This window comes from Typopeltis vanoorti, chromosome 14, assembly GCF_054136105.1.
Source record: "Typopeltis vanoorti isolate ZY-2024b chromosome 14, IOZ_Tvanoo_1.0, whole genome shotgun sequence".
NCBI classification, from domain to species: Eukaryota; Metazoa; Arthropoda; class Arachnida; order Uropygi; family Thelyphonidae; genus Typopeltis; species Typopeltis vanoorti.
Genome location: NC_143562.1, coordinates 41676744 through 41702763, shown reverse-complemented (window position 1 = coordinate 41702763; position 26020 = coordinate 41676744). Strand labels below are relative to the sequence as shown.

The window sequence follows — 26020 nt, the reverse complement described above, 5'->3', positions numbered from 1 at the left end:
GTATATCCAATTTGCTCCAAATAGAACTGGAAATAGAGAGAACACGATGAAAATTTGCATTTAAGAAGAGAAACAGTCAACTGATTATTAAATACTGTTTTGCTCTATACTTTGCATACTAAAATTTTTTCTGCAGTACTTCTTAAATTATATAATACTTACTCCTTTTTCTTACTTATATAAGTAAGTATATTACATTACTTATATAATATTTACTTCTTCTTCTATCATTACTAAATCACTTAAGGAATTGACAACATATATAAGAATATAAATTAAATTACACTTTAATAAATATTTCCAATATTTTGGCAACGGCACGTTGCCATTTTCAAAAGGAACTTACAAAAAAGGCAGATGCACGTAGGCACTACAACACAGTAACTGAGAATGAAGTGAGGAAGCTATTGTTCTCCTAAAGTCCTGATGGTGCCCCCTAGCGGGCTATACAGGTGTTCTTGGCTGTTGGGCTGAAGGTCTGCTGATGTAAGCCTCTCAAATTTGGGGCAGTCTCATGCAACCAAATTTTTTGAGGTTTGGAGAGTTTCTTAGGACTGAGCTGATTCCATGAATAGTCTTTCGAATTTGAACTTGCTATGGTGTATTATTGTGGCTTTCTTTGACCGTATTCTGTGGTGTGTATCCAGAGCATAGTCTTCAAGACCCAAGTGGCTGTACTTTTGAAACTGGATGTAGTCCTTGTGTTCCGAAATTCTGATATTCGCTGTCCTGCCTGTTTGGCCAAAGTAAGACAGTTTACAGCTGCAAGGGACCTGGTATACACCAGGTAGGTTTAGGGAAAGTGGTTGGTCTTTAGTGGAGCGGATAAAGGATGCCAATTTTCTGTATGGTCTGTAACAAGAGGTCAAGTCATGTTTTTTTAAGATTTTGGTAATTTTTTCCGAGGTGCTTCAGATGTAGGGAATGGTGATGGATTTAGAGTAATCCTTGTTGTGAAGGGGGGGGGGTTGCGGTTTGTTGGTTTCAATATTTTTTGGATTTTATGGCGGGGGGGTAGTCATTGGCTGAGAAAGTGTTGAGAATGTGATTTAGTTCAGTGTTTAGAGCCTCGTCATTTGAACTGATTAGTTTAGCCCTGTTGTATAGTGTCTTCACCACTCCATATTGTTGTGCGTGTGTGTGTGTGGGGGGGGGAATTGTTGGTGAATGTACCTGCCTGTATGGGTGGGTTTTCTATAAACTGAGAAAAACCAAGGTTCCATCAGGTTGGCGAGTGACTAGTGTGTCTAAGAAAGGTGTCTAGTGTGCTAGGAGAATTCTTCTTCTATGCTTTGTATACTGAAAGTTTTTCTGCAGTACTTCTTAAATTATATAATACTTACTTCTTTTTGCCTCACAAGTACTTCTGCAGATTCTAAAGGATCAGGTCTTCGGAACTGTTCTATACTAGAATTCCTAGTTTCTTTCCCATTGAAGGCAGTAGGATGACCAGGATTTGCTGTAATGGGTTTAACTTGTATATTTTCTATTCCATCAGAACAAGAGTCTTTATTTTGGGAGGCATTCATAACCACATTTTTTTCATGTGATTGTGTTACAACTTTTCTAACATACTGTAATTGGAGCTCAAGTAGCGTACAGCGAAGTTCTGCTACAGATGGCATTTCTTTGGCTTAAAAAAAGATTAACAAAATAAGTTATTTCTAACTATAACATTTTTTATTACTAACAAAAATAAGTAATTAAAAAACCTGATGGATCAAATCAAGACAAAGTACACTGTAACAAAGATGAAAGAAAATATTATTAACTCTTATAATATAGAGCACTTGTGTAGCTCAGTAAAAGTGGTATTTATACTCATCAGCACTAAACAGCCCAAAAAAAAAAAAGAGCATCACGAGTTCAATTCTAGTTGCCGACTAGAGGAACTTTTTCTAAGCCTTTTTTCGACTGGTTCCAGAGTTAGTTGATTTCTGGCACATGCCAGGGTTTTTTTTCTCCTGGAAACTTGGGGTTTTTCGGCTGTAAACTCAAGAAAATCGACAGTAGAACCCACACTATTTTCAGACATTAAAAATATCGTGTTAGAGTTAGGTGCTATGAGATGGCGGGACTTGTTAGCCATCTCTTCACTGCATGCCCGCTTAATTAGTGATAGCCTTAGGCCAACTATCTCTGATTGGCTACCAGTGGAGATCGAACTGCATGCTCAGTCTCCAAAAGTTAGATAGGGCCAAAATGGCCTTGCCTACTCCTTATATGTGAATAAAAAGACATTAGCTGATTTTTTTTTCTTATAATAATAAGTTAATAATAATCAACTGTAACTCATAGTACAGTTGAATCTCAATAAGGCAATAAATTCTAGGGATCACAGCAATAGTTGCTTAAAGTGGACAGTGAAGCTTTGGTTAGGATTTTGCAGTAGTTTGTTATAGCAGTGTTTGCTAAAATGAGAGTTGACTAGAAAACTAACAGAAAATTACATAGCAATATTTAATATACAGTAAGAATGAAACAATTCTATCTTTAAAGTCCCATTGCAAATTTTATAATAAAAAGAATTATATATAAAATGAACAATAACTTGTACAGTTAGAAAATACTGAAAACTATAAATTAAAGATGCCAAGAAATTATATTCTTAGTTTCATCCTTTATGCAAGTGTAAGCAAACAAAGTTTGAGAATGAAGTAACTTCATGACTGGGCAACTCACTAATGACTTCACATCAATTGCCTTAGTATCATATAATGCAATGCGTGTATCCTTATAGGCATGTATAATGCTATGCATTATGGGAAGGGCCACTACCCAGACCAGTTTTGGCCTTTATTGAGGTCTTATCAGTGGGAGCCAGACCCAGAAGTGATGCCAAGGTTGACTAGGCAACTTGTATATAGAGGCTAATGATGTGCAAACTTTTGCTTACACTTGGATAAAGGATGAAACCAAGAATATAATTTCTTGGCATGCTTAATTTATAATATAACCAAGTGGAAAAACTTTCAACATCTATCTGTAATCCAGAGTATTTTATTAGTAAGGTGTGACATCTTTCGGCTACTTGTATATGGAAATATGATTTCTGCATTACTTCAACCTTGGTATCACTTCTGGATTCCACTAATGTGCTTTAGCATTGAAATGGTTGATGCGGATTCTTGCCTGTCTCTGAGTGGAGCCACTGCTGAGTTTATGACTCTGCATAGTGGTGGGGGGGTAAGCCTGCCATAAGGTAGAGCCACTGCTGATTAAAATCATCCTTCAAGATGCTCAGCACTTGAGGAGCTTAGAGTGATCTGGAGAATTGTCTGAGTTTCTAGAGACTTCCCTTCACTAATATAGTGAAGCTGATCTGAGTAGTGGCCTTTCCCATAATGCATAGCATTATACATGTCTGTAAGGATACATGCATTACATTATGGGATACCAAGGCAAATTAGCCTCTATATATGAGTTGCCCAGTCATAAGTTACTTCATGCACAAACTTTGTTTGCTTATTCTTGGATAAAGAATAAAACCAAGAATATAATTTCTTGGCATCTTTAATTTATAACATAACCAAGCAGAAAAACTTTCAACATACTCAAAATTAATTTTTCTTTTAAATGATGTTTCAGAATAGTAATCACCAATATGCTATCACTCAAACACTGACCTCAAATTCTCTGTCATTTTGATATTTTGCAAAGTGTATCAAGTTTAAAAAAAAAAAATCTTATGAGTAGGATCAACTTTCCTTTCCAATAACTTAAGTTGATATATGATATGATTATGAGAATTCTCCCTACCAAGCTACTAGTTTTTTTCAAGTCACCCCAATTAAGTTCATAACCATATCCTAGAACCTCGAGTCACCTTTTAGTAAGGTTTCAATAATACATCAAACTATCTAATGAACTTATTAGTGTTTCAGTAAATGCATTTATTACATGCACATATTCTCTGGATGTTTAACAAGGAGAAAATCCTGTCATCTCTGTATGAAACTCATTAACCCTTTATTAAAAACTAATATGAATTCTGCCAACTGCTACAGGGCACAAGAATTGGGGGGGGGGGGGTCTTTGAACTAAAAAATCATTGTCATTATTTCTGTGCAGACTAAAAATGAATAGAAGGCAAAACTGCAAGAAAGCTTTAAAAGAATTCAAGTTGGCCATTATGAAATGATAAAGAGCAGACTAAACACACACACAAAACACAAATTATCAGAAAAAAAAAAGGTAAAAAAAGGTTGAAAACAAGAGCCAAACCTTAAAGACCAAATGGAAAAATCTGAAGAAAACACTGAATGACTCAGCTAGAGTAGTGATGTTTGCAAATATAGAAAAATCAGAACTCTATAGTGAAATGAAGAATTTAAAACAATCCAGTAAAAGACGATATCTTGCCAGAAGTTCCTAGAAAGCAAATCTCTAGGTACGTGACAAATTCTTGAGAACAGTAACACATAAAAATACTAAATTATATGAAATTAAAAATAAAGAAAATAAAAAGATGACATTCTTCTGAAGACTAGTGAAAAGCTTAGAAATTGAGGATGAAGTACCAAAAAATGAATTGAAGAAGAAAAATGTAATAAAGACTGGAGTTAAGATATTCACTGTACCTAAAATAATGACTGAAAAATTACTAAATGAGATAATGAGTGACAGTACAAAGATAGAAATTATTTAAAGAAATACAATAAAGATGTACATCTCAATATTGGAGGTTGAAAAAAATGGAGACTGAAAAATCCAACTTAACTTTTTATTTAACTTGTATCTGACCTTAAATGCTCAGATACAATGGTGTGCTGAAAAATTATGATAATCACCATGAAGGAATCGAGGTGTAGAACCATGTAACACATTATATACATTTGTATATAATATGTAAGTTACACTTGTTACGACATTGCTGCATCATTTGCAATCCTCTGAGGAATAAAAAAGTCTTTCCCTTCCCTTGTTGTACAAACCAGTCCTCAGCTGCTGATATGGCTTTATTATCTGTCATAAATTTTGTTCCTTTCAAGTGTTTCTTTAAATTCGGGAAAGGAAATAGTCAGATGGGACCAGATCAAAAGGCAAGTTGTGTATTGTCTATTGGGTTTCATGAGCTGTGTGAGCAGTTACGTTGTCTTGCAAAAGCAAAACGCCTCTGTTCAGTTTCCTGTAGAGTTTTTCTTCAGTACTTCCTTCAATTCCTTCTGAATTGTTGAATAAACTGCTGTCGTAACAGTTTCACCTATTTTGAGGTACTTGATATGGATTACACCATCCATATCCCAAAAGACAATGGCAAGAACATTCCATGTGACTTTTGGGTTCGGAACTTCTTTGGCAGTGAAGAACCTTTGTGTCTCCACTCCAATAACTTGTTTGGTCTCTGGATCACAGTGATGAAGCCATGTTTCATCAATAGTTATAATACAAGCCAAAAAATTTGCACCTGATTTCTCAAAATGATCCCAAATCCCTTGAGATGACAGCACATGTTCTCTCTTTTGGTCAGTATTCAAACATTTAGGAACCCACTTCACTGAGAGCTTCTGCATGTCCAGATGTTGGTTGATAATGACCCTGTTAGATCATGAATGGGAAACTTTATTCACAAGAGAGTCACCCATACAGGATCTAACAGGATGTGCTTAACTGGATAAACATACTTGCCCTTTTAGCAGTCAAACTTAAATTTATCAAGAAAACAATATCATATTGACATGGAAAGAATAAGATAAAAGACGAAGTATTAAGTCTGAGGTTTTATGCAATCTAAAACGATGTAATAGAAATAATATATTTTGAATATATTGAAAACTTAACCGTTAGAATTAAAACTGTGCATGCAAGAAGGTTAACACACTGCAAACGAAAGGTCAAAGGTTGCAGAAACACCACAGTTATGACGCAATGACCGAGGCTGAAGAATTCCTGGAAGACGTTCGGGGACACGCGTTCCTGAAAATACAAGATTCCGTAAATGGCAGAATGACGTCACCCAGTCAGAACAAATAAGGGGGACGCCTATGTGAGATTCGAAGTCGAAAAGAGGGCACTGAGAAATGAAATAAATATGGCAGTGCAGGTCTGAATAAGCCCACCGTTTATTTCTCTGTTCCGGCTTTCTCATCATGCTAAGATGGCGATGTTGAGTCTCTACGTTCCCATAGCTGACTAGTGTAAGTCCCGGCAAGGCGATGAACCAGACAACAGCAGATCCAAATCGTGGGCCATCAGCGAGAGCAAGCCGACGTTAGATAGCAAATACGAGTGCCAGATTTGTACCGTGCACGTGATTCCCACGTAGCAGTGTGTTGTAACAACAGTGAAATTCCACTAGAAGCAACAAACGAAAAGATCTCAATGCGGACCGTGCAGTGTAGATAAGTACTGTGAATTTCTTATTACATTGTTTAGATATTTGTGAATAGAATAAATTTAGATCCTTTCTGAAGGGAGGTGAACTTTGATGACTTAAAATAGTCAGGGACACTCGTGAATCTTGTTGGACTGTTTGTCTGAGAATCCTAGTATTGTGTGATTGCAGCAGTTATTGTAATGGAACTGATATTAGAACTTATATGATCTAAGAACCTGAATAATGTTTTGTGCCAAATATGCACCAGATAATATGTGATTAACGTAGTAATTGCATATCCTTTCTTTTAGGGTTACACGGTGATCAGCATTCATTTTAGAAATTTTATGGAATTTACAACCGTGTTAAAAAACTTTTTTTATTATCCCGACGTTTCGATCTTCACATCAAGATCATTATCTGGAGCGTACATAAATATACAGGACAAGCTGAGTTACATCATTAACTGTAAGCTAGAGAAACAATGATTTGATCACATGTTATTCTATTGACGTGACCTCTGGTGGAAAAAAAAATAAAATAATAAAATAAAAAAATAAAATAAAAAAATAAAAAAAATTTTAAAAAATAAAATAAAATAAAATAATAAATAAATTTTTACATCAAGCTAAATTGTAATTTTACAATGACAGGAATAAACATTCTTTTAGATGGTTTTCTTTCAGAAACAATTGGTGTCCTATTTTAGTATTATAATTCTTATTTTTGATTTACAATACTGGATTTTCTATAGTCCTGTTTATAGTTGTTCTTGGTGAGGAAGGTCGAATATATACCTTCCATATGTTTGGGATTTTTAAACCATTATTGTTGTTCAGATTGGGGTGGTTGCTGATAATCTCACAGGCTTCCTTGAACTTCCATTCATACCATGTTCTAGTGTGATGTAGACAGCTGGTGGTTTTCCAGTCAATTCTGTGTAAGGTATTCAGGGCATGATCAGAAAGGCCAGCTTCACCATAATTATTATATTTAATGTGTCGTTTAAGTTCTTTTTGTCTAATAGGAATAGTGCGTCCTGTTTCTCCTATATATGATATGTTGCAAGTACAATAAATCCGGTATACTCCAGGGTGAGCAAGTGGAGGGCGTGGGTCTTTGGATGAGTTGAGTAAGCTTTTTAATTTTGCAGGAGGTTTAAAGGTGGCTTTGAGGTTGTACTTTTGTAGTACTCTGCTTATTTTGTCTGATATTCCTTTAATGTAGGGAATGGTTATAGTTTTACTGTAGTCTGGTTTGTCTTTGTTTTTATTGTGGTTTTGTAGAGAATTCTGTTTATAGTGTTTTGGCTGTACCTGTTTTTTTTGTAAGTTATTACTCATAATTTTAAATTCGTCTTTCAGTGCCTATTCACTGGAACAAATCGTCTGAGCTCTGTTTTTTAGGGTGTTGATGACACCTAGTTTTTGTGTTGGGTGGTGGTAGGAGTTTATGTGTATATATTGTCCCGTATGTGTCGGTTTTCAGTAAACAGTGAAGGAAAGATTGCCCAAGGGAAGACGTGTGACAAGTGTATCTAGAAACGGAAGTGTATTGTGTTTTTCAATTTCAATTGTGAACTGTATGCGTTTGTGTTGTTTGTTTAGGTGGCTAAGGAATGTGTCTAATGTCTGGCGGCCATGGGACCAGATCGCGAAAACATCGTCAACGTATCTAAGCCAGACTTTGGGTTTTAGAGGGGAGGAATCTAGGGCAAGTTGCTCAAAATGTTCCATGTAAAAGTTAGCAATAGGGGGGATAATGGCGAGCCCATGGCTGTGCCTTCTTTTTGTAAGTAGAAGGCATTTTGCCATACAAAATAACCCGACCGTAATACATGCGCAAAAAGCGCCATGATATCTGGAGGATATTTGTTCTGTAGGAGAAGGATTGTGTCATTGATTGGGACATTCGTAAAGAGGGCAGAGACGTCAAAACTGACTAATAAATCATCTTTTTCTAATATAATGTCTTTGATGATGTTTATGAAGTGTTGTGTGTTTTTGATATAGGAAGAGGAATGACCTACCAACTCCTTGAGTGTTGCAGCTAATTTTTTTGGCTAACTGATATGTCAGGCTATCAATTCCTTCAACGATGGGTCTCAGCGGGGTGTTTTCTTTGTGAATTTTTGGTAGCCCGTAAATTCTAGGGTAGCATAGTACACGTAATGAGGGAACAGTTTTTTGACTGTATCTTCGGGCCATGTGGTAATTGACTTAAGTAGTTTCTCTGTTTTGTTTTTTGTTCTGTTAGTTGGGTTGCAGTTAACTAATTTGTATGTGTTATTGTCAGAGACCAGCTGATTCATTTTTTCTATATAAGTGGTACGGTTTAAAATGACAGTGGCATTTCCTTTATCAGCTCTGGTTATTACTATGTTTGGATTTGTTTTAAGTGATTTTATCGATGTTAATTCATGTTTAGTTATGTTGCTTGTTATTGTTTTGTTATGGTTTAAAATATTCGCAGTTTCTATACGTATTTTGTCTGCTGTGTTATTAGGTATGAATCTTAGGCCTCTTTCCGTATTACAAATAACTTCAAGTTTGTCTATATACAGAGTAGTAATTGCATAAATGATTCTTTAATGTAACAATGATTTGTATATTTAAAGTGAGAGAGTTGTGCATGAAAGTCTAAACATTTCTTTATCTTAGTATTGCCATTAACATTGTGCTTTTCTTTGTAATCTTTAGTTGTAAAATAAACATGTTTTATAATTCATGCATATGTGTGTTCTGAGCATGTTCACTGACTTCACCACTCATAAAATATCAAACCTATGCATGCAAGGAATACCCAAAGAAAATTAAGAGTAAAGGACTACGACTGCAAAGCTAAGGTATCCACATCTCCTTGATCTAATTTAATATTATTGATGACACTTAATCTCTACGAACCTTCCTTAGGATAAGATATTTCTGTCCTTAGACTTAGGCTGGGGGATGCTTAAGGGTCAGAGCTGTATAACTGAGAGGAGACCTCCACATAGCCTTTAAAGGAATGCGAAGAACTGACCAGGGCTTCTGACCTAATGTCCAATCCTCACCTTCTCGTGGTGCACCCTGCTGAATACCTACCTGGATACTGAACGAACGAGGATGGACTGGCAATTTGGGATTTAGCTGACCAAATTGTATTCCTATTGGTTAAACCAAAATACAAAATGATGGTACAACATGACAAAATTTCATGCTGGCTGGGGTGTCGCCCAGTTAAACAAGGCCCCCGTTGTTTTTGCCGGGGAACCAGGGTGAACAGCAAAAAGTCAGCTACTGGAACAAATCTGAAAACACATCCTAACTCAACATCACCAAAGTTAAAGATCAGTACTATCAACATAAGAAGCCTGAATAGCAAAGAAATGGAGCTAGCTGAGGAATTAAATAAGTATCAGATCGACATAATACGGAAGACTGAAACAAAAAAAGACAAAAACTGGTGAGATCTTTCTGAGCAATAAATACAAAATGTTATATTCAGGCAATGACAATCAAGGAAAAGAAGGGGTAGCCATAGTATTCAACACAAAATATGACGCTCATCTTCCTGAATTGCAGGCAGTGTCGAGTAGAGTGATTTGGGCAAATATCAGAATGGGGAACTGGACAATGAGACTTATTTTTGCCTATGGTCCAACAGAAAGCTCTACTAAGATAGAAGTGGAGGAATTTTTTCAGGCTCTAGAGAAAGCTACTGACACAATGAAAAAGGAAAAGATGGTTCTTGTTGGGGATCTAAATAGCAGAGTAGGAAGTGATTGTCAAACATACAAAAATGTTTTGGGGAAATTTGGAGAAAAGAGCAAGGCTAATAATAATGGCAAATACCTGTTAGATTTCTGCTCAGGACATGGACTGGTTATTACTAACACCATGCTCCAACATAAAAATGTGCACAAATTCACATGGAGAGAAGAGGCAAGGAATAAGAAAAGTCTCATTGACTATGCTATTGTTAATAGTGATGTTTTCTCCCTGGTGCAGGACACCAGAGTGTACAGAGGATTTGAAATTGGAAGTGATCACTATTTAGTCTTGAGCAGGATAAAATTGAATTTCATATTGAAAAGAATGACATGTAAGAAAATTTTAAAGCGAATAAAAGTTGAGGCGCTCTCAGATGTGAACTGTACACTAAAATACACAAAGATTATTGAAGGAAAAATGAAAGAGTTTGAGAACAGGAACCAAACCTTGGAAATTCAGTGGCAAGCCTTGAAGAAAACCCTGATTGATTCAGCTAGAGAGGCATGTGGTGAAGTTGTCTGCAAGGATAGAAAAATTAGAACTCCATGGTGGACATAGGAAGTTAAAGAGGCAGTGTAGGAAAAGAAGAAAGCATATCAAAAGTTCCTGGCAAATAAGTCAGCTTGTGCTCTTAGAGAATGTAAGAAACAGATATAAAGAAACAAATGTAAGAAAGCTAAACAGTGTGTAAGACTGTTTAGCTTTGGCAAGAACATAGAAAATAAATATCAAGAAGGTGGCAAAATATTCTGCAGGCTGTTGAAGAAGCTTAGGAATGGAGGAAAGAGTGCTGTAAAAGGAGTTAGAGATGACAAAGGTGAAATGAAAACAGGAGAAAAAGATATCCTTGAAGTATGGAGTAATTACTTTGAAAATTTGCTAAATGAAACAAGCAGTGATGAAAACACAGTGATAAAAAAACACTCAACAGGCATACAGTCAGGAATACATATCCATACTTGAAGTAGAAAAAGCCAAAGTCTTGAAATGTTGAAAGGCAGCAGGAGTAGATAATATTCGACCAGAAATGCTGAAGTATGGTGGTATAAAAGTCTTACAGTGGCTGCACTGCATATTTCAGAATACCTGGACAGAGGGATGAATTCCCAATGATTGGAGTAGAGCTCTCATAGTACCTGTATATAAGAACAGAAATAAAAAATTGAATGCGAGAATTACAGAGGTATATCCCTATTGAGTATTCCTGGTAAGATATATGCAAGTATACTTGAGAAACGGTTGAGAAGAATTGTGGAAGAAAAGCTTGGTGAAGAACAAGCTGGATTCAGGTCAAATAGAGGCTGTCAGGATCAGATCTTCACTTTACGACAAATAGTTGAGAAATCATGGGAATATAACAAAGATCTGTATTTAAGTTTTGTCGATTTTGGAAAAGGCATATGACAAGGTGCCAAGAGAGAAGCTATTCAATATGCTACAGTTATATGGTGTCAATGGGGCATTATATCAAGCAATACTTAGTCTTTATTTGAGTTGTAAGTCAGCAGTTAGAATTGAAGGAAGTATAGGAAGATGGTTTAATGTTAAATCTGGTCTGAGACAAGGATGTACATTATCCCCTCTGTTATTCATTATCTATATGGATCACATTATGAAGAAAATTGGTATTAAACATGATATCAAAATTGGAGATGTTAATGTCAGCTCTTTGCTTTATGTGGACAATGTTAAACCTCTAAATAAATCTGCTACAAGTTTGCAAGATTCCCTGACTAAATTGAATAACTGTTCTAATAGATATGGTATGAAGGTCAGCATTAAAAAGACAAAGACAATGAAAATAGGCAGAATCATTGAAAATGTCAACTGTGTTGTGAATGGAGAACCTGTGGAACAAGTAAAACATTTCAGCTACTTAGGCACGATTTTTAGTGAAGATGGTAAATTAAATATGGAAATAGACAACAGAATCAACAAAGTTGGTATGGTAGGAAGTCAACTGAATAAATTCATACAGAATAAGAGAGAAATTAGTCGGAACGCTAAATTAGAGATTAGAATGTATACAAGACAGTGTTCAAACCAGTTTTAACTTATGGATCTGAGAGCTGGGTCAGAAGTAAAACACTTGACCAAAGACTAGAGACCGCAGTTATGAGAGTCTTGAGAAAGATTAGAGGCGTGAACAGATGGCATCAATGGCAATATCATATTAAAAACGAGGATATTAGGAAAGAACTTGACATTGTCAGCATCCAGGAATGCATTAGCAGAGCTAATCTCAGGTGGTATGGTCACTTAAACAGAATGGGAGAGGAAAGATTAGCAAAACAAGTGTTCTCTGCCAGGTTGGCAGGAAAATGACCCAGAGGAAGACAAAGATACAGGTGGATTGATACGGTACAAAGTGCCTTAGACGATAGAAATATAAGATCTGGTAATGTTGGAGTTTTGACAAGTAACAGACTGATTTGGAGGAAAATTGTAGATAGGAAGTTAGTGATGATGTAAATTTTTCATGTAGTACTATCATATCCTGTACACCCCTTGAGGGTACATGGTAGGAATTTGATGATGACGATGACGACTTAGGCTGGTGCAGCAACTAATCAAACAAATTTGCCTGAGTTCAAAAGATGGAAGTTTCATATTATTCAAGTTAGTAGATAACCTTTGAGGCCCTATAGAGTGAATAAAATAGATAAATTACGGAAAGTGAAGATGTAACACCCCCAACTAGTCCTGGATATCCCCAGAGTCTTTGCAATGTTTTTGGCTGGTATTCATCTATCATCAAGGATAATGGCATGCAGTGCATCAATGTTTTCAGGTGTGATAGCTGTGGAAGGCCTTCCTGACCTGAGGTATCTGTTGTCTCAGGATGTCCAATTTTAAACTTGGCCACCCATCTGGCAACTGCTGGGACACATCCCCCTGAAGTCTCACACAAAATTTGGTGAATCTCAGTTGCAGACTTTTCTTGCAGCATGAAGACCTTGATGACCCACACTTCTGTGTCTTTAAATTTCTTCAAAACCTCTGACATGTCTTCTTATATATTCTAAAAGAAAAAGAACAAATTATTATAATTTGATAAATATGGGGGTTAAAGGGTTTATGTTCTTCTTGTGGTAATATCAGTCACTTTAATATCCTTTTTGTTCTAGGTGTTTTATAAGAGCTTTTCATTCCCCCCCCCCCTCGTATAAAAGGAGATATAAAACTTTGACAGTGATACACTGCACAATTAAGAAAGTTCAATCAAATCCCAAATGATTAGCAAAACACTCCCAATATATTAATCCATAAAAAAGGAAAAGGAAATAAAACATGGTGTGAAACATACCGACATCTCCCAGTTATATTCTGGGAAAAATTCATACATGCTTACTGAAAAATGTTAAGAGAAAATGTTAAAGACTTAGGGAAGAAGTCGAGTTCAGGAAAAGCAGAGGCTATTAGTCACCCCTAACTTCTCCCACCCAAGTATGACATATATTTAAAAAATATTATGTCTGACAAAAGGTTTCAAAATTTTGTAGATCTCAAAAATGGATACACTAAGAGGGAAGAGGAATACAATCATGATATGAGCCCTTCAGACTTTGATCTGTTCCTTAAGCTGAAAGAACAACTCTGTGAGAAACTTCACTACCATTAGGATGAGGTTTCTGCTGAAGTGACCTGAATTATCAAACACAACATAAACGATTTGCTGTAAATTTATTCTTAATCATGTGTACCTCTCAAAGGGTGCACAGGATTAATACAAGAAACTGATGATTCTTCAGTTAGTGTTGTTAGCTTCAGTTCCATGCAATTTAAATAATCCTTATTCATTTTTGTGATGAATAAAGTGAAAATTTACAGCCAGCTATACAAAAGGAATAATTTCTGCTTCCTGTCACAAAATACCACTGATTATACAGGTGCTCAAACTGGAGTAAAGTTAAAAATTTAAATCACAGAGGAAAAATGGATACCATTGAAAAATGTATCAACTTCTAACTACTGAAGAATTGTATTGCCTCCATTTTATTCCTCAATAAGTACACAAAGAAAAGATAAACAGTTCTACCTAATAAATTTGAGTGACTTCAAAGATTAAAGAATCTTCTAGGATATATTTCTCATATGGTCATCACTATACCACCAGGCTGTCAATCATGCAAAATGTTTGACTTAAACAATTTAAGTTAAACAATATTGTGTGTTCATTATTAAAACGAATAAACAAAACTTTTTTTTACACTAGAACTTTTTTACATTACAAGTTACAGCACATTCATGAAGAATGTGTTGTAACATGCAATGGAAAACAACAATCCCCCCCCCCAATAATTCAGGGATAATAAATTTCACTCTGGAAAAGAAAAACTTTTCATAAGATACTAGGAATAGTGGCCCGATTTCATCTTTTCCTGAGTGGACTGCAATGACGCTGTATGAACGTGGTTACAATGTATAACTGTTTCAAAGTCACAATTCAGTTCAAATTAGTATATCTGCAACCTCGTTTTAATAACTATTATTGAGTATTCTACTTATAACCACCAGACTTACCAGAATATTCCACTTGTTTGTCAATGGCATCAAAAGTGGCAATGGAGATATTATTGGCTAAATTGGCAATGCCAACAAGAATGCTATTACTATCGAATAACAATTATATCATTACAATTACCATTTGAGAGGATCAAGAAAAAAAAAAAAAGATTGTGCAATCATCTCATCTACAGAACATCTGTTTTCATTACAACATATGCAATATTACAACATCCAAGGAACACACTTATCTATTATGACAATAGACAAAGTAACTCAGTGCTTTAGCAATCACCTCTAATGAAACTGCCAATTTTTCTTCTTTTATTTGCAGTTTTGTTTTTGATTGTCACAAAAAAGCTAGCAGCCAAAGTAAGATATCATGCTTAAATCTGTTCCTCAATATCTAATTTAAGAGATGATCATTCTATTTGATATGCAAATCTTCTAAATCAACTAGCATTGTTGTGTATTTTTTTATTATTATTATCAAGAGAGACCTTCAGGGAGTCAGAGACTCATCAAGGGAGGCCACATACTACACACACACACACCAGCTATTAAATACTTATTCTTGAATTCATTCACATTGCTTGCACTCACAACATCCAATGGCAATCCATTCCAATCACATACCACCCTCTGAGAGAAAAATCTAGCCCTCACATCCTTCTTGGCAGCCTTCATTCTCAGCTTCCAAGGATGCCCTCTCATCCTTTCCCCACCCTCCATAAATTGAAAATTTCCATCAATTGAAATCCTGTATGACCCTTTCAGAAGTTTGTAAACCCCTCTTTCTCCTGTTTGCTAGTGTCTGCAGTCTACAAATTCTCAATCTGTCTTCATAATCAGTATTCCACAATCCTGATATCATTTTTAACACTCTCCTTTGTACTCTCTCCAATATATTAGAATCACAACGGAAACCAGGAGACCAGACCTGCGCACAATAGTCGAAGTGAGGTCTTATCAAGGCCTTGTAAAGAGGCAAAATAACATCCTCATCCTTACATTATTTAGGAGGTACTCCAATAAAATGTGTACAAATTTTGACTAGTCTGTCCTGACTTTTCTTTCTTAAGCCATTGACCATTCCTCTCTCTCAAAATCACTTACATTCCATGGAATGCATAATTTGCAGGCTTTAAGCATGTACACTATAATCTGATGTGTTCCTTTTACAATCATGTAGAAGGAACAACACATACTGCTTATCGACAACGATTTCATTTTTCATATGAACTCACTACCGATAAGCTATATGTGATCACTAAAAGCAGTCATATTTCTAAGTCATGTTTTGAGCTGGTTTTCTATGTTGAAAAAAGATTCCTTTCCTTGTTTTCTTTGGTTTTCTTCGAAGTCAAACAGATAGAGTAGTGATGACATAATGATGAGAGAATTATATCAGATGAATATGAAAGCTAACAGTGTGTTATACAATAGCAAAATATGTAAAGTAAATAATATGGTGAATTTCTCTCCTAAAAAAAAATTTTTTTTTTAAATAATTTTTTTTAAAAACCTAGATTTAAAAAAAATTTTTTAAATCTAGATTTGAATTAGCTAAAACCGTTCTTATTTTTAAAACTGAAGTTTTGGTAAGTAGCATCTTGACTTTGAGTAAGTTAGTTTGCCAAGTTAAGTTAAGCTGATTTTAATGAAAAAGGATTCTGCTATTTTTTTTATTGAATTGCATCCACAAAAAATTATAAACCTACTAGCCTACCATACATTAATACCATGAGTGAGCTACAATTACATAATCCAAAAATACCAAACACACTGGATTTCAAGTTCACGTCAGGTCTCCAGAAAATAGTTACTATTTATATTTATACATAAAGACAGTTAAAATAGTTTTCTACTAGTTTAATATATTTTTTGTGAACTCGTGCATGATTTATTATTATTATTATTATTCAGGCCTCCATGGAGTCAAAAGACTCATCGTGGGAGGTCCTTCCTAAGAACATAAAGTCTGTCAAGACTCATCGAGGGGAGGTCCCCCCCCTTAGAAACACAAAGTCTATCATACTACTCTTTAAACTCATTGACTGTTCTCGCTCCCACCACTCCATCAGGCAATGCATTCCACGGTTCAACCACCCTCCACGCAAAGAAACCACTCCTTACCCTCTTGCTCACAGTTTCCTTTTGTAACTTCCAGGGATGGCCTCTTGTCATCACTCCTTCCTGCTGTTCAACCAAGCAAAAGAACTCCCCAGTGTCAACCCTGTAACCACCTCTCAACAGTTTAAAAGTCTCAATCATATCACCTCTCCTTCCTCCTCTATCCACCAAACTCTGCAGTCTCCATTCCCTCAGCCGATTCTCATACTAGCATTGTACAGTCCTGAAACCATCTTTGTCATCCGTCTTTGTATCCTTTCCACAGTTAATTTATCCCCTTCAAATCCTGGGGACCAAATCTGAGAAAAATAGTCCAAGTGTGGTCTGATCAGAGACTTACACAACAGAATGATAACCCTCTTATCTCTGCAGGTCAGTGTCCTTCTCATAATTGCAGCAATCCTCTGTGTTACCTTCACCACCTTTGCAATATGTCCCCTAAACTTCAGGTTTCTACCAATCATCAACCCCAGATCTCTTGTCCCCCCTACTTCCTCCAGTATAACTCCTCCCATAGAGTATGCAGCATCCCATCGATGTTTCCCAAACCTCAAGACCTTACATTTCACCACCTTTGCAATATGTCCCCTAAAGTTCAGGTTTCTACCAATCATCAACCCCAGATCTCTTGTCCCCCCTACTTCCTCCAGTATAACTCCACCTATAAAGTATGCAGCATCCCATCTATGTTTCCCAAACCTCAAGACCTTACATTTTGCTGCATTAAACTGATACCCCCATTCATTTGCCCATCTATCTAGCTTATTTAAATCCTCTTGCAGGGCTACTACATCTGCACTATTACTAATAATACTTCCCAGCTTCGCATCATCCGCAAACAACTGTCATTGATATAAAGGTTAAACAATATAGGTCCTAGACTGAGCCCTGTGGGACCCCACTTGTAACTTTCTGCCTCCTTGAAACTGCTGCACCATACACAACTCTCTGATACCTATCAGACAGCTAATCCTGAATCCAGTTGACCAATCTGACATCCAAACCCATGTGCTGCAACTTAAATATCAGCTTATCATGTGGCACCCTGTCAAATGCCTTTGCTAAGTCTAAGAAAATTGCAGTATATGCCTTTCCCTCATCTAATGTTCTTGTAACTTTATTATAAAAGGCTAGCATATTGCTAAAACAAGAGCACCCTTTCACAAATCCATGTTGACTCTCACAGATAACATTACCCTCATCTGCCCAATGCTGTATACGGTCCCTCACTACTTTCTCCACGATCTTAACAACTACTGATGACACAGACTAGCCTATAATTAGACACTTCCAGTCTGTTACCACCCTTATGCAATGGCACTATCTTACCTTCCTTCCATTCCCTGGGCACCTTTACCATAGCCAGACTTTCATTGAAAAGCCAGGTTAAAGGCACTGTCAGTTCCCTAGCACATTCTCTCAAAACTCGTGGTGAAATACCATCCAGTCCCAAAGCTTTACTGACATCCAGAGAACTCAATATCTGAAACACACTCTCCTCCTGTACCTCTAAACCTCGAACCAGCCCTATCCCTCTAGCATTAAAACTGACTCCTCTAGGATGAAATACTCCAATAAAGTGTTCATTGAACAATTCCACTATGTCCTCTGCATCAGTCACTCTATTCCCATTTTTATCCCACAATATCATTCTTCCACAGTCATTTCTCCTCCTACTGGCCACATAGCTAAAAAATTCCCTAGGATTTTCTTTGGATCTTAGGGCCAATCTCCTCTCATATTCCAGTTTCGCTTTCCTTACCACACTAGTCACTCTTCTGGCCTGTGTCTTATATTCTTCATGCATCTTCTCTTCACCTGTCTCCTTATATCTCTTCCATAGCCTCTTTTTCGTATGCAATTCCTGTTTAATATTGTTTGTCATCCACTTTACTCCAAATTGTGTCCTCTTTTTCACTCATGGTATACAACTTACCATTGCTGCTAACAAATATTCTTTCACAATTTCCCACGCACTAATGATATCCCGGCCTTCCAATTCCTCCCTCCATGAAACTTCGGGAAGTTTCGTCTTAGACGTCAACTTCGTCTGTGACTATTATATATAATTACCTGCTTTATAATTCCACATAAGTTCCCGTCTCTTTGATACTCCTGCATGTCTATTCATTTTCCAAGTCAAAACCATATGGTCACTCTCTCCAACTGGGGGAAGAGATGTCAACTCAGTTATTACCAACTCTTCTAATGCTATAACCAAATCCAAAACGCTTGAACCTCTTGTTCCCTCTGTTACATGTTGCCCCTCAAGAATTCTGGAAATTCCATTCCCCTATTGCTACATGCATCTTCCTCTCTCCAATTTATACAACTGTAGTTAAAATCTTCCATAACAACCATTCTTCTTGCACTTGCCAAACTCTAAATATCTCCTGGTCCCCCATCCTCTGTGCTTCTGGGTCTGTAGCAACACCCCACTAAATATCCTGTCTTGCCTACCTCTACCTCACACCATACGCTCTCAAAATCATTTGTCTCACTTCCTTCCAAAGCCTCCACTCTTAGAGGACATAGGTCATCACTTATCATAAGCAGTACCCCACCACCACACTTTCCCCTCCTATCCTGATGAAAAATGCTATACCCAGCGACTTCTATTCCTGTTGTTATATCCCCTTCTGTCAACCATGTCTCAGTGATCGCAATAATTTTTGGCCAGGCTGATGCTATCTGCACCACCAATTCCTCTCCCTTATTCCGGATACTCCTAGCATTAGTATAAAGTATATAAATGCCATTGTTTCTATACCCAGCATTATCCCTTCTAGACTCCACTGGGCTCAGTGTTACCTGACATCGTCTCCCTTCTCCCAAGTATCCATTCCCACAAGAGGCCACCCCTGCTATCATCCTCCCTGAGACACATTGACTCGTTCAGAACAGCAATCTCTCCAGATGCCTACATCCTTCCTCATTCAAATGTAAATGGTCTCTTGCATACAATTCCGCTCTTTCCTCAAACGCACTCCAAGCATCCACATATACCAGTCCTCTCTTGTCATAGATTCTCGCTATTATGCCATTCAATATCACCGCTCTTCTGCTCAGCTCATCATTATCATACCTAGGCAACACGCACACTATTTTTCCTCTCTCTGTCTTCTTCCGTATAGCCTCAAGCAAAAATCTCATATCTCTCGCTGCCCAACTTACATTACCACTCAAGTCATTTGTTCCTACCATCACAATCATCTCATCCACCCTTTCACCTCTCTTAATTGCTATAGCCACCCTTTCTATTGTTCCTCCTGGCAAACACTCCTCACGCATCCTATCTTGAACACCACGGATCATTGAGTCGCCATACATTATACCTCTTACCATTACCTCTCCTCTATTGTTTCCATTCACATTCTCTCCTCTTCTTTCATTCCCACAGGTCTCTCTCATTCCCTCTACTCTACTGCTATTCTCTCTCTCTTCTAGCATTCCCATACCCCTCTCTCTCTCCTACTGTTTCCATTCTTTCCTCTTCTAGCACTCCCATACATCTCTCTCATTCCCTCTCTCCTACTGTTTCCATTTTCTCCACTTCTAGCACTTCCATATCCCTCTCTCATTCTATCTCTCCTACTGTTTCCATCCTCTCATCTTCTAGCATTCCCATACCTCTCTCTCATTCCATCTCTCCTACCGTTTCCATTCTCTCCTCTTCTAGCACTTCCATATCTCTCTCTCATTCCGTCTTCCTACTGTTTCCATCCTCTCGTCTGCTAGCATTCCCATACCTCTCTCTCATTCCCTCTCTTCTACTGTTTCCATTCTCTCCTCTTCTAGCACCCCCATACCTCTCACTCATACTCCCTAAATTCTCTCTCTCCCCTACTCTGATTCGCTTTGTATTTATCTCTTCCATTCCCCTAATCTTATCTTTCATACTTCTGCTCTCATTCACAAGACATTCCACCTCCTCTTTCAGCTCATCTATCTCCCTCTGCAGGTCAGTTACTCTTAATCTAAATTCACTCTCCCAAACAAAACCATCTCCTAAACTTTCACAGTCACTCATACCTTCCACACTATCAAATATTATTTTCTCATTCATATATATATTTTTTTCATTCTCTCCTATCACACTACTTGTCTTCCTACATTCATTCCCCGTTCCTGGAGCAACAAGGTCGAATATCGATATTTCTAATGCACTTATTTCCTCCAACTGCCTGCATTTTGCGCACATACACTCTCTGCTCTCTTTCACAAGTCACACATCCAATTCCTGAGACACATACATGCCACAAGTACTGCATGCCACAAAGTCACCTTATGATATTACTTATAATAGAGTTCTTAAAGGCAGAGGACTTGGCGATACGCCACTTGCAACTGCAGCTGAATCTACCTTCATTCCTTACTGCTGAGTAGCGTAATCTTTAATAATTATTCAATTAATAAATTCCGTTAAATAAATAAGAAAAAAAAAGTACAAACAATTACAAGCAAAAAAACATTTAAGTACACTAAATATAATTAAATAAAATGAAATATAACTAAATACAGTAATGAAAACTTAGCTTCGTTTTGTCTTCCACCATTATGCATTCGATTCCGACGGTAACCAAAATTTATTATATTGCGACAGCAACTAACTTCCAAAAAACAACCACTGAAGTACACTCGTATTCAGAGAAACAATTTAGCACACAAAAACGTAAAAAAAGGGGAAAAAAATGGACTATTCACCGATTAAAAATCACTTTCTTCTGCACAGCTCAAATTATAAATTCTAAAAAATATCTATGCATAAAATAATACCACTTTTAGCTTTATGTTGTCCATCCACAGATGTCCCATTATTTTGTTTGGCCACAATCTGAGCTTGTTGTAATAACTGGATTTTTCCCCATAATTTGAGCAATGCTTTTGTAACATCTGTAAATATAAATGTCAAAAAATTACACTAAAAAGTGATTCTATTCAAATAATTATTTTTGGTATAAAAATTGATTTGAATGATTATAAATTATAAATCATAAAATTCTAAAGGAATTTTATGATTTAAGTTCGATTTTTAAATTACCAAATTATCTATTTTAAAAACTCAATAAACCTATCAAAAACTAACAAAAATACTGATGGACAGTTCACATATTAATGTATTTGTAGCAGAAATGTCTAAAAATTGAAATAAGTATATAAGATATTCATTATAAGATTTACCATACTGGGGATAAAGCATTTTTCCAAACATCAGTTGTTCTTCAGAACAACTAGTCTACAAGCCTGTAAACTTAAATGGGATATTTGTATTGTGAAAAAAAAAAAAAAACTTAGCTGGGATATTTGTATTGTGAGATTCATGGCACAAAATACCAAAACATGCATCAGCCACTTGCACATTTTGAACTTGAAATAAACTAAAATCCTGTAATTTTTGAATGTTTAGCATTCAAAATAATCTTAAATATGAACAATTTTTTAAACCTTTCATTTGAGCAATCTTTATGGAAAGCACTGTCAATATTTTATGCATAATTTAAATCATTAAAGCATAGAATTCACTATAACATGAACTTAAGTATGTTATACAGTCGTGCCTCGCATTTCAACACTAATCCGTCAGTGAACTAATGTCGAATTGAGGGACAATATTTCCCATATAAGTCTATGGGAAATAGATTAATTCGTTGTCGGACCCCCATCCCACTCCCCCTAATGGGGGAGTGGGAAAGAAATACACCATATTATTTACTTTAAGTATTTTACTATTGTATAACACACTAAATTATACACTACTGTATACACATACAATGCATACAATCTATTGAGCCTTAGATGTTAGAAGGGAGTCTTCTTTATCCTGTTCTACCTCTTCTCATCTCCTCTTTGCTTGAACAGGGATAAGGAAAACTGATCAAGGGTGGACTGTCTCTCTCTTTTTCAAGATGGTTTTGAAGTGATGCATGATGATATTGTTGAACAAGTCTGTCATTCTATTCATATCATGAGTGTTGGGGTGCCATTCCAAAAAAAACAGACTGCACCTTCTCCCAATGGAATAAAACTTCTTTAATGGTAGCTGTTGGCATCGGCCCCTTTTCCCTTCCATCCTCTTCTTCAGATGAAATTCCTCTTTCTCTCTCCTTTGTTTGCAGAGTGCTCTGAGTTCTTCCACGGCCAGTTCATCATCATGATCCACCAAAAGCTCTTCTACATCAGTCTCATCAACCTCTTCTATGTCGAGATTCTCCATCATCGAAATGATCTCTCGCATTGCTGCAGCTGCTTCTAATTCTCCAGCTGCTTGGTCTGCACTATTGTCATCCTGAGAAAAATTAAAAAAGAGTTTCTTCCACAATGCACAAAGGGTTCTCTGTGTCACTCCATCCCAGGCAGTTTTAATAAAGGAAATGGTGTGGAAAATGTTGAACTCGGTCTTCCAGACCTTCAGTAGTTTTGTCAGAAGAGTGAGTCATGTCGAAAAGCCGTGAGAACAGTCTTGATGTAAAGCTTCTTAAAACACACAATAACTTCCTGAACATGGGTTGGATCAGTAATGTCATGTTTGGAGGCAAGAAATTTTTTAAGACAAACTCTGAAACTCCTTCCAAAGAATTTGAATATCTTATAAATGAAATTTTTGATAAAACCCCAGATGGTATGTCAAATGAAGAATTTGAAAATTGGTTGGATATTGATAACAACGTTGAAGTGGTGGCTACAGTGACAGTGTCGGAAATATGTCAAGCTGCTTCTGATGAGAACTTTAAACTGATAGAAGAAAGTGAACCTAATGCAAGTATGGAAGAACAAATTTTAAAAGCTCCTCCAACCAATGCCCAGATGCAAGAAGCTCTATGAATACTTCATCACAGTGTGCAACATAGAGCGACAAACTTCGAAAGGCATTATGAGTATAAGCAAAATTTTAAGAATGTCCTCTAAGTCTTGAGGGTGGGCACTAGCATTGTAAAGGATCAGCAGTGCTTTCAAAGGCAAATTGTTGTCAGTGAGGAACTTCTTCAAGCTCGGGGCAAACACCTCAAAAATCCAATCTTTCAAAACTTGCTGGTCTACCCAGGCTTTTGCATTGGATTTCCACATCATTGGCAGTTTGGCCTTAATGATTTTCTTCCCAAAGCAATGAGGATTTCCTGAGTGGTAAACCAGAAGTGGCTTTAGTTTAAAGTCTCCACTTGCATTTGCTGCTGCCAATAACAATGTAAGCCTATCTTTCATAGACATGTCCTGGGAGCTTCACTTCTTCTTGCGTGATGCAAGTTAGATTTAGCAAGCGCTTCCAAAATAACCCAGTTTCATCACCATTAAAAATTTGCTGTAGCAGGTAGCCTTCCTTCCTGATTAAATCTTTAAATTTTTTCACAAACTTTTCTGCAGTCTCTTTATCTGCACTAGCAGCTTCCCCCTGTCTGTGAACACTATGCCTGTTGGATGCCTGTTCTACCTTGAGATCTGTGAAACCAGCCTCGACTTGCTTTGAGTTCCTCAGTTTGATCTGAGGTACATCCTGGAGTTTTCTTCTGCAGTTCTTCAAAAATTAACCTAGCCTTCTCACAGATCATTGCCTGAGTTACTGGATCTCCCTTCATCTGTTTTTCTCTAATCCAGGTGATAAGCAGCTTTTCCATTCCTTCATTGATTGAAGATCTATTCTTGTCAGAAATCTTCACTGCACCAGCAGACACCCTAGCACCCATAATCTTCTCTCTCTGTTGCCAAAATGTTGCCACAGTTGACCTAGGAATGCCATACTCTTGAGCTACATCTGTAATTGTTCTACCTTTCTGCACTTTATCTACAATTTCTTTCTTCTTCTCCATGCTCAACCAAGTGTGCTTCTTTTCTGAATTATTCCTCTGTTCACTTCTCTTTAGACCCATTCTTAAATTTCACTCAAAAAAATAATAATAACTGCGAATGCACAAAATTTTTACTTTCTGAAAAATGCAGAATTGAAAATTAGCACAAGCAACACGAGAAACATATCAATGCAGCCCCCAAAAAAATGACAAATAACATCACACAATTCCATACACGCGCCGGCCTGCGAAATTCAACTGTCGAATTGCAAGGCACCACAGTACAACCAGTACAACAAAAATTTTAGACTGCACTATTGTAATAGGTAATAATAAAACATGTCAGGTATATAATTAACAAATGGATTCACTTACATCAATAAGTTTAAGTATTCAGTATTATTTCAACACGTGTAACAAACCATTATCAAGGTGAGTATAAACACTGTGTGTGCAGTTTCTTCACTACTAGGTTACTTGTATATAGAGGCTAATGACTTCATATTAATTACCTTAGTATCCCATTAATGCAAAGCACATATCCTTTCAAGTACATATAATACTATGCATTATGGGAAGGGCCACCACCCAGACCAATTTCAACCTTTATTGAGGTCTCATCAGTGGGAGCCAGATGCAGAAGAGAAACCAAGGTTGAAGTAAAGCAGAAGTCATATGTGTGTGTGTGTGTGTGCGTGCGTGCGTGCGTGCCATACACAAGTAGTGAAAAGATGTCACACTTTATTATTAAAATACTCTGGATTAGAGTGGTTGTGGAAAGGATTAAATAAGAATTTGACATTTTTAATTTATATCCAAGTGAAAAAAAACTTTCAATGATGATAATAGAAAGTGAGAGAAACAAAAGAAATAGATCAGTTGCTGAGTGATTATATTGTAATGGCGTATCATCAAAGTGGAGATTTTGCAGTAGGTGAAGCGACAGTCTAATGTAGGTAGATTAACAGAAAGAAGAAGTTAAAAATAAGTCTTTTACTACTGGCAGAGGATAATTCTTCAGGTTCAAAACCAAAATCCTCAGCACACTAAAAATATCGATGTGAATACAGCAGTGGGACTAGATGGCATGTCGGCCTATGTTTTATGTGTATGTACAAGAGAAATGACAGTGCCGCTGATGAAGTTGTTTAATCAAAGGCTCAGCTCTGGAAAGGTTCAAAGGGAGTGGAAAGAGGGTAAGATAATCCCATTACATAAAGGTGGCTCCAAGACAGAAGTAGAAAATTACAGCAAAATATCTCAGGATTGGTGGTTCAAATATTGGAAAAGTTGGTTAAAGATGAAATCCAGCAGTGGATGGATAGGAACACAATACTCTATGGTGGATAGCATGGCTTTGTAAAAGGTAGGTCCAGGTTTAGTAATTTACTCACATTTTATCTACTTACTCACAGAGGCATTTTCCTTGTTTAATTCTGCTGAAGAATCTTCAACAGATACTGAATGAGGACTTTGAAAAGGCATTTGACAGACTATCACATGGAAAACCATTACAAAAGTTGGAGCAAATG

General features: G+C 36.7%; 1 protein-coding gene across 4 annotated transcripts in view; it reads right to left on the bottom strand.

Annotated features, from left to right (window-relative positions):
- The window catches only part of LOC150099400 (centrosomal protein of 57 kDa-like), a 177827-nt gene that overhangs the window by 116501 nt on the left and 35306 nt on the right, over window positions 1–26020 (bottom strand). For 3 of the 4 annotated variants that reach the window (XM_090404119.1, XM_090404118.1, XM_090404120.1), the window contains 2 exons: window positions 21484–21600; window positions 1344–1633 (listed from right to left, as the gene is read on the bottom strand). In XM_090404119.1, the coding sequence (XP_090260245.1) occupies window positions 1344–1633; window positions 21484–21600 (407 nt within the window). The remainder of the gene's footprint in view (window positions 1–1343; window positions 1634–21483; window positions 21601–26020) is intronic. The other variant, XM_090404121.1, reaches the window with a different exon arrangement.